The 12,961-nt window shown below is 43.4% G+C and overlaps 1 protein-coding gene across 1 annotated transcript in view; it reads right to left on the bottom strand.

Moving 5' to 3' along the window:
- LOC132825291 (tetratricopeptide repeat protein 39B) overlaps window positions 1-12,961 on the bottom strand; it is a 111,085-nt gene that overhangs the window by 65,108 nt on the left and 33,016 nt on the right. Inside the window, exon 2 of the mRNA XM_060840398.1 lies at window positions 11,484-11,518. Coding sequence (XP_060696381.1) covers window positions 11,484-11,518 — 35 coding nt within the window. The remainder of the gene's footprint in view (window positions 1-11,483; window positions 11,519-12,961) is intronic.

The following is a 12,961-nucleotide window of genomic DNA, read 5'->3' as shown; positions in this document are numbered from 1 at the left end:
TTCACCCTCAATAATGTGAGGCCCATTGATATAAATACCTTTTAGCCAAAAGGCTAGTTTTGGGTCACCTACTCCCCGAAGAATACCATTGTTTTTTCATCCATTGTAATCTCTACAATCTCATGAACCTATTGGTGGTAGAAGCTATTTGACTTCTTGGGTACTCTGTGACTGTGTCCTACTTTGGCAGATATGAACTTGTGAATTAGGCCATTCAGCCCCTTGAGGAGAAAGTGAGGTCTGCAGATGCTGGAGATCAGAGCTGAAAATGTGTTGCTGGAAAAGCGCAGCAGGTCAGGCAGCATCCAAGGAGTAGGAGAATCGACGTTTCGGGCATAAGCCCTTCATCAGGAATGAGGAAATTCCTGATGAAGGGCTTATGCCCGAAATGTTGAATTTCCTGTTCCTTGGATGCTGCCTGACCCGCTGCGCTTTTCCAGCAACACATTTTCAGCTCATTCAGCCCCTTGAGCCTGCTCTGCCTTTAAGTTAGATCCCAGCTGATCTTCTGGTGTTTCGAATTCCACAGTCTGCACCCAATAACTTTAGATTCCCTTGCCTAATAAGAATATATCTATGTCTGTCTTAAGAACACACAATGACCCTGCTTGCATCGCTGTCTAAAACAAACCGCCTGTTGCTTAAATGTTCTCCGTTGCTCATAAGGGATTTCAACTTCACTCATGGAGTCTTGATGGTCTGTCATTCTCCAGTTAAACCTCAACTCGGGGCAATTCCTACAGTCTATTGGCACCTAACGCTATCTATAACTTATCAGGTGTGATGAGCATTCCAGGTCCCTTCACCTTCAACTGTAGATTCAGTGTTGTAGAATCTTGCCACAAGGTTCTTTTCTGCAGGTTCCTGAAAGTTAAGGTGTTTCAGCTGCTGCCTGTCACATAGGCCTCCACTGCTTGCTATCTAGTTCTATGACAAAGCTGTACCGACCACTGGCACCATGTTGCAAGCTGAATCTTCACCTCTGCTTCTCATGGCGTAAAATTCATCTGGTAGTTTTTGCTGCCAGCATCCTCCGTCTGATTAGGAGCTGCAAGGCCTGCTTGGTCTCGTGTGGTTGAGGAATAAAGGTTTTGGTAGTTTAACAAGACAGCTTATCTTAACTAAGCTGTAATTTCTCACATGAAAGCAACGTACATTGTACGAAAAATGTTGTTACTAAGACTTCGCAGGAACCTCTAAGTTACTTACTCAGTCCTATTCACAGTCTAATGCTGTTCCCTTGCCCAATGACATCATCATATAGGGTGATGCTTAGTGCACACCTTAGCATTAACCAGTTCAGGTCTTTATATCCTCAAAGAACTGCCAACTCCCTCCAGAGAACAGCTGAGTCACCACTTCTTCACTACTGTTTGATTCCACCCCAACTCGCTCTCCCCCACCCCAAGCTTTGTTCCATATACCATCCATGATAAAGCAGCACTTTCAATTGGCATCACATCCACAAATATGCATTCCCACCACCACTGACGCTCAGTACACACTGCTGCTACTATCTACAAGATGCACTGCAGAGATTACCCAAAGATCCTTAAGAAGCACCCTCCAAATCCATGATAACTTCCAACTAAAATGATAAGGATATACATACATTGGAACACCACATCTGCAAGATTTTACCAGTTATAATCCAATAACTTGGCTTGGAAGAGGTAACTCAAATCTTTTTATTAGCATAGCAACCAGAAGCTATTTTGCCTTTTTTTTTGTTTGTTCATATTTATTATATTGTATTTTATTGTATTGCATTAGTTCAAGGATTAGAAACCATTTCTTTCTCTTTTGCTTGTATAGGGTGGAGGATGTTTGAGAAATTGTGTGTAAGTTTTCCATTATTCTTTCATGAGATGTCATTTGTAGGCATCCCTATTGTCCTTGAACTGAGTAGCAGCTCAGCTGTTTTCGGAGGCAGTTAAGAGTCAATCACATTGGAGTCATGCGTACACCAGAATAAATAAAGATGGGAGATTTTTTTATCTCAAGGACGGTAAAGTTCTTACGACAATCAAGGATTGTTGTCATGGTCACCGCTTCTGATATTAGCTGCATATTTATTAATAAAGTGCTGTGGTGGGATATAAATCCATATTCCCAGATCACTAGCCTGCAGCCACTGGATTGCTGGGTCAATTACATTACCACGACTCCAGCACCACCTCCTCATTGCTGCATTAGGGCACAAGCACAAAATCTATGTTTTAGTTGTCTCTGGAGGGGGGAAAATCAAACTTTCAGATGACAGGTGGAAGCATTACTCATGGAAATTGACATTAAAGACTGAAATAACTAATATATATATATATATATAGAGAGAGAGAGAGAGAGAGAGGAGACGAGAGAGAGAAAGAGAGAGAAAATGTGTTTGACTTTTAACTGCTTTCTGAGAAATTGGGGATGGGCAGTCAAGTCTGGCTAGCCAGCAATGTTCATATCCTGTGAATAATGCAAAAATAGAGAAGTGAGAGGGGCAAGAAGACAGAGATGAAGGGGGAATGGGATAGAGAGAGAGAGAGAGAGAGAGAGGACAGAAGAGAGTAAAAGGGTAATAAAATCTCATGGATCACCTTTTACATTCCCTTAAAAGACAATTACATTCACTTGAAACAGTTTCTTCTGCTGTGCTGACTAGTGAACGATTGATTATCTTACATTAAATGAGGGAATAATTAAGTTTGCGTTTGTTTTGTGTTGACTTGTTTCAATCCAGTTTGGATAAACAAAAACACCAGAGCTCACATAATAATTGACAATAATCTTTTATAAGAACACCAATGAAATCCGGCATCAGTACCCAGCTGTCATCCCACACTCTCAGAGCTCCAATTAGACCTGAAGCTATGAAAGTTTTGGCTTTCTTTTTTCAACTCAAAGCAAATAAAGCTCCCTCCTTATTGTTCAGGATGCTCATCAGCTCAGTCTCAGATAGTTGCTCAAATGCGTTTCAGTGCAATATAACCAAGCACTGAGGTTATATTCAAACCCCTTATCCACTACTTTTATAGCATGACTTGTTTTTGCTCCACCATCCCCTAAACGGATACGGTCACATCTGCTTTCGAATGACTCAACCTTTCCTGTGTCTTCCGCATATCCCTGAGCTCTAAACCCCGTAAACAATGAGAACCGATCTCCAACCTCTCTCAAATTTACCTTTCACTTGTCTATTTATTCCATTATTCCAACGGATTCCATAATGTAGCATGTCAACATCAAAATGCTTGCTCCCATCAAACGAAGCCAATCCTCTCATATTTGCAACAACTGTCAGCCTTTTAATCATGTCTTTGCACACTTCGACAATCCTGTGGCCCCATTCCTTTCCAGCCATGTCCATACACTCCCCCCATCCTTTCCGGCCCTCTTCCCACAACTGGCCATCCCTGTCTTCATGAGCCCCCATCAAAGCCCTGTCCTTGTGATTCCGTTTCCTGGCCCTGCCCTCATGAGCCCCTCTCTAGTCCTATCCTCATGAAACTGCCATCTGCCTTGTCCTTATACCATGCTCAACCCAAATGGCCCCTTCCTGCCCCATCCTGGTGACTCCTGTGGCTTTCTTAAGATTCTGGATTAGTGGTGCTGGAAGAGCACAGCAGTTCAAGCAGCATCCGAGGAGCAGTAAAATCGATGCTTCGGGCAAAAGCCCTTCATCAGGAATACAAGCAGAGAGTCTGAAGGGCGGAGAGATAAGTGAGAGGAGGATGGGGATGGGGAGAAAGTAGCATAGAGTACAATAGGTGAGTGGGGGAGGGGGTGAATGTGATAGGTCGGAGGCAGGGAGGAGGGTGGAATGGATAGGTGGAAAAGAAGATCGGCAGGTAGGACAAGACATGGGGACAGTGCTGAGCTGGAAGTTTGGGACTGGGGTGAGGTGGGGGAAGGGGAAATGAGGAAACTGTTGAAGTCCACATTGATGCCCTCGGTTGAAGTGTTCCGAGGCAGAAGGTGAGGCGTTCTTCCTCCAGGCGTCTGGTGGTGAGGGAGCGGCGGTGAAGGAGGCCCAGGACCTCCATGTCCTCGGCAGAGTGGGAAGGGGAGTTGAAATGTTGGGCCACAGGGCGGTGTGGTTGATTGGTGCGGGTGGCCCGGAGATGATCCCTAAAGCGCTCTGCTAGGAGACGTCCAGTCTCCCCAATGTAGAGGAGACCGCATCGGGAGCAACGGATACAATAAATTATATTGGTGGATGTGCAGGTAAAACTTTGATGGATGTGTCCTGTCTTTAGTTACCCACACCCAACCCCTTACAAATGTCTATCAAACACTAAAAATGCTGAACACATCTGGCAAAATGTTTTTTGCCAGATAAAATGTGCTATTATACAGTCATAGCACAGACACAGACCCTTTGGTCCAACTAAATCCGCACCGAACCCAGTGTGACCTAATCCCATTTGCCAGCATTTGGTCCATATCCCTCTAAACCCTTACTATTCTTATTCCCCTCCAGCTACCTTTTAAATTGTAATTGTACCAGCCGCCACCACTTCCTCTGGCAGCTCATTACATACACACACCATTCTCTGCATGAAAAAGTTACCCTCAGACCCTCTTTATATCTTTCCCCTCTCACCTTAAACCTATGCTCTCTAGATTTAGACTTCCTGGGTGAAAGAAATCTTGACTACTTGTGCTATTGTTGCCTCTCGTGGTTTTATACATCTCTACAAGGTCACTCTTCAGCCACTGATGGTCTGGGAAAAAAAGGCCCAATCTATTCAGCCTCTCCCTTTAATATTTAGTGATGACTATTTTCAGTGCTACAATTTATAATTGAAAGCATCCGTCAACCATGAAAATCAAAGATCTTATTATTAGAGAGGTCATTTCAGTACACATTGCAATAACCTTTTTTTTTATCATTAATGCATTTTGCAGAGAGCACACTGATGGTCAAAAGCGCGAAGAAATATCAGCAAATAAATAATGCACCAGCATCTCCAATAGCTTGCTGAAGGATAATGGACTAGTCTTAATCTGTAATCCAGTAACCATCTGTTAGTCACAAACAAATATAAACCTCTCATAAGATGGAACCAAATCAAAATGCTGACATAACCAATACAAATAATTCTGAATAAACAGCCATTGCATTTAAATACCACATACGCTGCACAGTGTACACTGTCAGTCATTCACTAGCTACTCAACAGATTAAAACAGCATTGTCTTACTTGCTCACATCTCACCAGATATCCTGATAAACTCAAGTGGAGTATTCTCAAGGGGGAATTCAGAATTTACACCACTGTCTATAGGCAAAGATATTTCAAACATCCAAAAATGACCCAGGAAATAATTCCAGTGCCAACAGATCATGTCAAAAATGCCTTTGGATGTAGATCATTTAAAGCAATCTGCAAATATGAGTAGCTTTGTCAAAATAGGATAGAGACGGAAACGGGGGGTGGGGTTGTGAGTGAGTGAGTGTGTGTGTGAGTGTGTGTGTGTGTGGGGTCTATATGGGGGTGGGGAGTATGGAGCGTTGTGGAGGTTGTGTGAGGATGTATGTGTGCGTGTGGGGGTGTTGGTGGGTGTGGGGGGGAATATGGGGGTAGAGTGATGGCAGGGGGATTGTGGGGCAGGGTTATCACGGGAGAAGAGTGCTGGGGGGAGAAGAGTGTGGGGGGAGAAGAGTGTGGGGGAGAAGAGTGCGGGGGGAAAGAGAGCGGGGGGAAAGAGAGCGGGGGGAAAGAGAGCAGGGGAAGAAGATGGTGTTGGGGAGAAGAGTGTGGGGGGAGAAGAGTGTGGGGGGAGAAGAGTGCGGGGGGAGAAGAGTGCAGGGGAGAAAAGTGCAAGGGGAGAGTAGTGTGGGGGGGAGAAGAGTGTGGGGGGGAGAAGAGTATGAGGGGAGAAGAGTATGAGGGGAGAAGAGTGTGGGAGAGAAGAGTGCGGGGGGAGAAGAGTGCGGGGGGAGAAGAGTGCGGGGGGAGAAGAGTGCAAGGGGAGAGTAGTGCGGGGGGGAGAAGAGTGGGGGAGAAGAGTGTGGGAGGGAAGAGTGTGGGGGGGAGAAGAGTGTGGGGGGGAGAAGAGTGTGGGGGGAGAAGGGTGCTGGGGGGAGATGAGTGTGCAGGGGCGAGCTTGTGGGGTGGAAGTGTGTGGGGGGGAAGCATGTTGGGAGAAAGACTGTGGGAGAGAAAGAGTGTTGGGTTCAAAGAGTGTTGGGGAGAAGAGTGCTGGTGGGAAGAGAGTGGGGGAGAAAGACTGTCGGGGAGAAAGATTGTGGGGGTGGAAGTGTAGGGAGGGAAGAGTGTGGGGGGAAGAGCATTGGTGGGGAAGAGTGTCAGGGGTGAAAAAGTGTGGGGGGAAAAGAGTGTGGGGGGCAAGAGTGCAGGGGGGAAAGAGTGCAGGGGGGATAGAGTGCTGGGGGGATAGAGTGTGGGGGGGGATAGAGTGCGGGGGGGATAGAGTGTGGGGGGGGATAGAGTGCAGGGGGGGAAGAGTGCAGGGAAGAAGAGTGCGGGGGGAGAAAAGTGCGGGGGAGAAGAGTGTGGGGGAAAAGAGTGCCGGGGGAGAAGAGTGTGGGGGAAAAGAGTGCCGAGGGAGAAGATTGTGGGGGGGAGATGAATGTGGGGGAGAAGAGAAGAGTGTGGGGGAAAAGAGTGTGGGGGGGAAGTGTGGAGGAGAAAGACTGTTGGGAAAGAGCGTGTGGGGAGAAGTGTGGGGGGAGGAAGAGTGTGGGGGAGAAAGAGTGTGGGGGAGAAAGAGTGTTGGGAGGGGAAGAATGTGGGGGAAAGAGTATTGATGGGGAAGAGTGTTGCCCCAAAACAGATCCTTGCAGCACACCATTGGTAACTGAACTCCGATGAACATTTCCCATCAGTCACTGCCGTCTGTCTTCTTTCAGCTAGCCAATTTCCAATCCAAACCGCTAAATCACCTTCATTCCCAAAACCCCTTCTTTGTGTAATAGCCTACCATGTGGAACCTTATCAAATGCCTTACCGATATACACCACATCAACCACCTTACCTCCATCCACCTGTTTTGTCACCTTCTCGAAGAACTCAATCAGGTTAGTGAGGCACGACCTACCCTTCACCAAACTGTGCTGACTATCCCTATTAAATTATTCCTTTCCAGATGATAATAAATCCTATCTCTTATAACCTTTTCCAACACATTATCCACAAGCAAAGTAAGGCTCACTGGCCTACAATTACTAGGGTTGTCCTGACTCCCCTTCTTAAACAAGGGAACAACATTTGCTATCCTCCAGTCTTCTGGCACTACTCCTACTGACAATGATGTCATAAAGATCAAAGCCAAACGTTCTGCAATCCCCTCCCTAGCTTCCCAGAGAATCCAAGAATAAATCCCATCCGGCCTGGGGTCTTATCGATTTTCAGATCTTCCAAAATTGCTAAACCCTCCTCTTTGTCAATCTCAATCACATCTAATCTTGTAGCCTGTATCTCCGTATTCTCACTAACATTGCCCTTTTCCAATGTGAATACTGATGAAAAGTAGTCATTAGGCGCTTCCCCTATGTCCTCAGATTCCACACACAACTTTCCACTACAATCTTTGATTGACCCTAATCTTAGTCTAGTCATTCTTTTATTCCTGATATACCTATAGAACGCATTATGGTTCTTCTTGATCCTATCTGCCAGCAACTTAGATCTTTTCTGGCTAACTTATAAGTCTCAAGCCCATGAACTGAGCCTTCTCACCTCATCCTCACATAAGCTTTCCTCTTCCTCTTGATAAGAGCTTCAACTTCTTTAGTAAACCATGACTCCCTCTCTTGACAACAACCTCCCTGCCTATAGGTATATACTTATCAAGGACCCACAGTAGCTGTTCCTTGAATAAGGTTCACATTTCAAGTGTGTCCATCCCCTGCAGTTTCCTTCCCCATCCTATGCATCCTAAATCTTGCCTAATCGCATCATAATTGCCTCTCCCCCAGCTTTCCCTACAGTCCATACCTATCCCTGCCCATTGCAATTGTAAACATAATCAAATTATGGTCACTATTGATAAGTGCTCACCTACCTCCAACACCTGGCTGGGTTCATTCCCTGGTACCAAATCCAATATGGCACTGTCCCTGTTGGCCTGTCTACGTACTGTGTCAGAATACCCTCCTGCACACATCGAACAAAAACTGACCCACCTAAACTACTTAAACCACAATAATCCCGTCAATGTTGGGGCAGTTAAAGTCCCCCATAACAACTATCCTATTACTCTTGCTCTTTTCGAGAATCATCTTTGTTATCCTCTACTCTACATCCCTGGAAAAATCTGGAGGCCAATAGAAAACTCTCAACAGGGTGACCTCTCCTTTCCTGTTTCTAACCTCAGCCCAAAGTATCTCAGTGGATGAGGCCTCAAAAGTTATCTTAGCTGCTGTAATACTACCTTTGATTAACAATGCCACACCCCCACCTCTTCTACCATCTTCTCTGTTCTTGTTGAAACATCTAAATCCTTGAATCTGCAACAACCCTTCCTGTCCCTCCTCTAGCATTGTCTCTGAAATGGCCATAACATCGAAATCCCAGGTACCAACCCATTCTGCAGGTAATTCCACCTTATTCCAGATGCTCCTGGCACTGAAGTACACACATTTCAAACCAACGTCCTGATTGCCAGTGCCCTCTTGCGACCTTGTAAACCTATCCCTGACCTCAATACCCTCAACCTCCTGTAAACTATAACTACAATTTAGGTTCCCATCCCCCTGCTGCATTAGTTTAAACTGTATCCCCTCCTCCCCTCAAAGAGCATTAGCAAATTTCCACCCCAGGATATTGGTACCCCTCTGGTTCAGCTGAAGGCCATCCTGTTTGTAGAGGTCCCATCTTCCCCAAAATGAGCTCCAATTATCCAAGAACCCAAACTCCACCCTCCTGCACCATCCCTGCAGCCACGTGTTCAGCTCTGCTCTCTCCCTGTTCCTCGCTTCACCAGCATGTGGCACGGTATCAAACCAGAGATAACAACTCTGTTTATCTTTCCAACTCTTCTGTATGGTTCTGAAACTTGGGCTATGTATGATTCCCACCTCACAGCCCTGGAATAGTACCATCAATGGTGTTTGAGATGGATTCTCCAAATCAGTTAGGAGGACAGGTGTACTAATGTCAGCATCCTTTAAGCAACCAATAGCAGTAGCATTGAGGCCATGACCATCCAAAAGCAACTCCACTGGGCTGGCCATATACTTGGAGTCAAAAGGTATGGCACTAGAAAAGGTCAGGCAGCATCTGTGGAGCTTGAGAGTCGACATTTCAGGCATATGCCCTTCATCAGAAATGTTCCATCAATCTGTTTCCGTGCTGTGTAACTTTATGACACCATGAAGAATTTAAAAGACTCCCTGAAGGCTTCCCTCATGAAATGCAACACATTTGTCAATATGTGGGAGGGCCTCATTCAGCAAAAAACAACTTGAAGGAAGCTCCTGAATGAAGGGACACAATTCTTTACGCAGAGAGTTGTGAATGCATGGAATGCGTTGCCAGCTGTGGTAGTGGAAGCAAAGTTATTGGGGACATTTAAGCGACTGCTGGACATGCACATGGGTAGCAGTGAGTTGAGGGGTGCGTAGGTTAAGTTACTATATCTTACATTAGGATTAAGTCTCGGCACAACATCGTGGGCCTAAGGGCCTGTTCTGTGCTGTACTTTTCTATGTTCTATGTTCTAATTCTCTGAGAACTCCATTCAGCAAGAGAAAGTACAGAAAAGGAACCAGAGAAAGGAATATCTTTGATCTCAAGGCCAAGAATCAACTCCACCTCCCAGAAACACCTGCTAAATGTGTGGTCGGAGATATGGCTCTAGATTCAGGCTCATTAGCCAGACAAGGACCCACAGAAACCTGGACCAGTGACATGAAATTTCCTCAGTGGATAATCATGCTCATTCGGAAGTGATTGCCAACAGCAAACATATATGGGAAATACTACCTTTCTTTTTCAAGTTTAAACTTTGTTGTGCCCAGCTGAGGAGTGGGATATGGAAAGGAATCAGTTCACCCCTAACTGGGCCAAAACAGTTGGCAGAAATAGAGCAAAACACTTCCACTATTTCCCAGGCAGTTCACGCCAGCCGTCTGAAACAACCTCATCTCTAGACACAGCAGGAACTGAACAGTCATTTTTACTAATCTTTGGGTTAAGCTCAATCTTGCCAGCATCCACCCTCCAAATTAAATCACCCATTAGAGGCAAGTGCAGCTGGATTGTAAGTTTTTGGTTAGGAACCCAACATTTCGGCACTTGATGTGTTATGCCCATCTCTTCAAGTTTGTATACTGCATAAGTGACTAATAATCCTAAAGACTAAATAGAGAGTCTGGTTCTCCTGTTGAAGATCTATACAAAGTTTGTTCTTGATGGATGTCAGGACATTATGGGATTGTGCCACTTAGGATTTTTCAGCAGCAAGTGTGGCTGTGAACTACAAGTAATTATTATTAAAAACAAATCTGAACTACACTGCAAAGCCAGGAAAGGCTCCCTGTCCGATCCAACCTGCAGTTTACCTGAATGGTCTATGAAGGCATCCAGACCAGATTGCACCCCTTAAGCTACTGGCAGTGCACAGTAAACAACAACCATATGTAAAAATGGTTTTGGCCCTATATATATCTTCCATTGTATATATAAACATATATATTTTAACTAATATATGTTAAGTCAAAATGCAACAATAAATGGGAAAATATAGTGAGAATTCCCTCCTTAAAGCTTTCCAATCTTATCTCACTTTCCTCCTTCAAGACATTCCTCAACACCTACCTCTTTGAATGTCTTCAGTTATGTGTTCCCATATTTCCCTATTGGCTCATTGTCATATATTGCTTTATAAATACCGCTGTGAAGTGCCTTGGAACATTTTATTATGCTAGCGTTGCTACAGAACTGCAAGTTTTTTCTCATTTCCTCACTGTAATACGGGAGGAGATGTACAAAAGTAACTCTAAACCAAACACTTGATATCTAAAACAAGTTCACGGGATGAAAATTCCAGTGATCCAAACCACTAATATTAGAAACCTATCACTGCAGTATAAGGTTATCAGTCAGCTCTTTGGCTTTTAATGTCTAAAAGTTCAGTTTTTGGTGAAGCTAATCTCTCATCTTCACAAGCAAATGCAACGGGTGGAATAGAGGATTGCTGAACTTGTGACAGGCAGTACTGTCCTCCTGATGAGACATGGCGTACAAAAAGAATGCAGAGAAGCGTTCTATAGTTCCTAGGACAACATCTATCCTTCAACAGCAACAATCCGCTTCATCTCCCCAGTGTGATTTCTTTTTGCAGGAATAGCTGCCAGATATTTGTTCCTGCATTTTCTACATTGCAACAGTGGTTAATGATATGAATTTAACAAAGAAAATAACCATAATGTGCTGATGTAGCTTTCAAATAACCGTGCATATAAACAGAAGTGAAAGTATGCAAAGTCTTAACAAAACTTAGAAGCACCCTAACAATGTACTTACACTGGGATGTTTTCGTAGGCATCTTCAAATTGGTCCTGTAAAACAAGAAAAGTACAATGATGTCCCTCTAGTGGTTGACTAAGTTAATGAAAGTGATAACATGAAGATTTTAATTCATAATTTATCAGTTGATGGAAAAAAAAGTGTTAGTATCATCTGAACATATTAAATGACAGATTACATCACAGAGAAAATGCTAAATCTCTCACCATCCTTAAAATGTAATAGTTTTTGAGTGAGGAACAGAAAAAAATAAAAAGGCTAACTGCATGAATCACTAACTGTAACAACTGACATTGCTTCACAAACTTTAATTTTGAATTGGTTAAGAAAAGTTTGAATTTGTCAAGACTATTGCACTTAAGTTGACAACGAAGATCGCAGATTGAAAAGTCAGTAAATAAACGTCTCTATATTCAACAATTTGCAACTTCAAGTGCCCCTTTATTAACACCTAGTAACAGCCAAAGTTACAAATCTGTTATCATAGATAAGCATGAGAATAGGCCTTCTTACTGTAAGTAAAATGAGTTACAAAAGATAAGAAACGATGTACGGACTTTGAGAAAGGGAAATGATATACATTATCAAAGTTAAACTTATTACTGGCAATACTGCACACCATAAACCAACGTATATTTCCCTGATGAGACATTCCCCTGATATTATCATGGCCCTTTACACTCCCTCGTGTTCATGTGACCTCATAACCCCATTGCCCATCATGCCTTTACATATTCTGTGCGGTCACTTACAAGATAACAATGGAGATCCTTTGATTTGGACATTTGACAAATTATACCTCTAAGAACCTAAAAGAGTTGTCAGTGAAAAAACAATCAATCATTCATATAAAAAAAAATCCTGACTCAATTAAAAACGATAAATCCTCACAAGTGGTCTTTCAGTTGTTAGAACATTAACCTATTTAGAAAGCACAAAGAAAAATATCCTTTAATAACCTCTTGAAAATGGAACTATAAGCATAAGCCCCAGCTGTGATGTGACTCTATGCCTTTTGAAACTCAGTCATTGATAATTGTCTCAGCTGTCAAAACAAGCCATTACAAAAACAGGTCCAGTCCAGGGAGCCATATGAAAGAAAACTACATTTTCTTTGCAATTTTTTTTCTAACCACTGCAAAAATCATGTCAACTAAAACAATGCAGTAGCAGAAATTCTTTTCCTTCAAAAGTGAAAGCTACAGATCTATTTTGTTTCCAACTGGAAAAAACTGTGGTTATCTAACACAATAAAGATTAGGACAGCAGAGTTTCAAAACACTCTTCCTCAGTTTTGAAAGTGTAGCATCACTTTTCCCAATAGAAATGATACTTAACACTAATTCGTACTGATCAATGTCATGGTCAACTTGCCTTCAAAGCTGCAGTAAAACACTTCTAACATATAATACAGCATGTAATAAAGACATTTGAAGCCATCAAACCATTTAATTTTTAACTGGCAGAATATTTCA

This window comes from Hemiscyllium ocellatum, chromosome 2 (genome assembly GCF_020745735.1).
Source record: "Hemiscyllium ocellatum isolate sHemOce1 chromosome 2, sHemOce1.pat.X.cur, whole genome shotgun sequence".
In the NCBI taxonomy this organism is placed as follows: Eukaryota; Metazoa; Chordata; class Chondrichthyes; order Orectolobiformes; family Hemiscylliidae; genus Hemiscyllium; species Hemiscyllium ocellatum.
The sequence above is the reverse complement of the archived record's forward strand: the minus strand, read 5'-3'. Positions and strand labels throughout refer to the sequence as shown.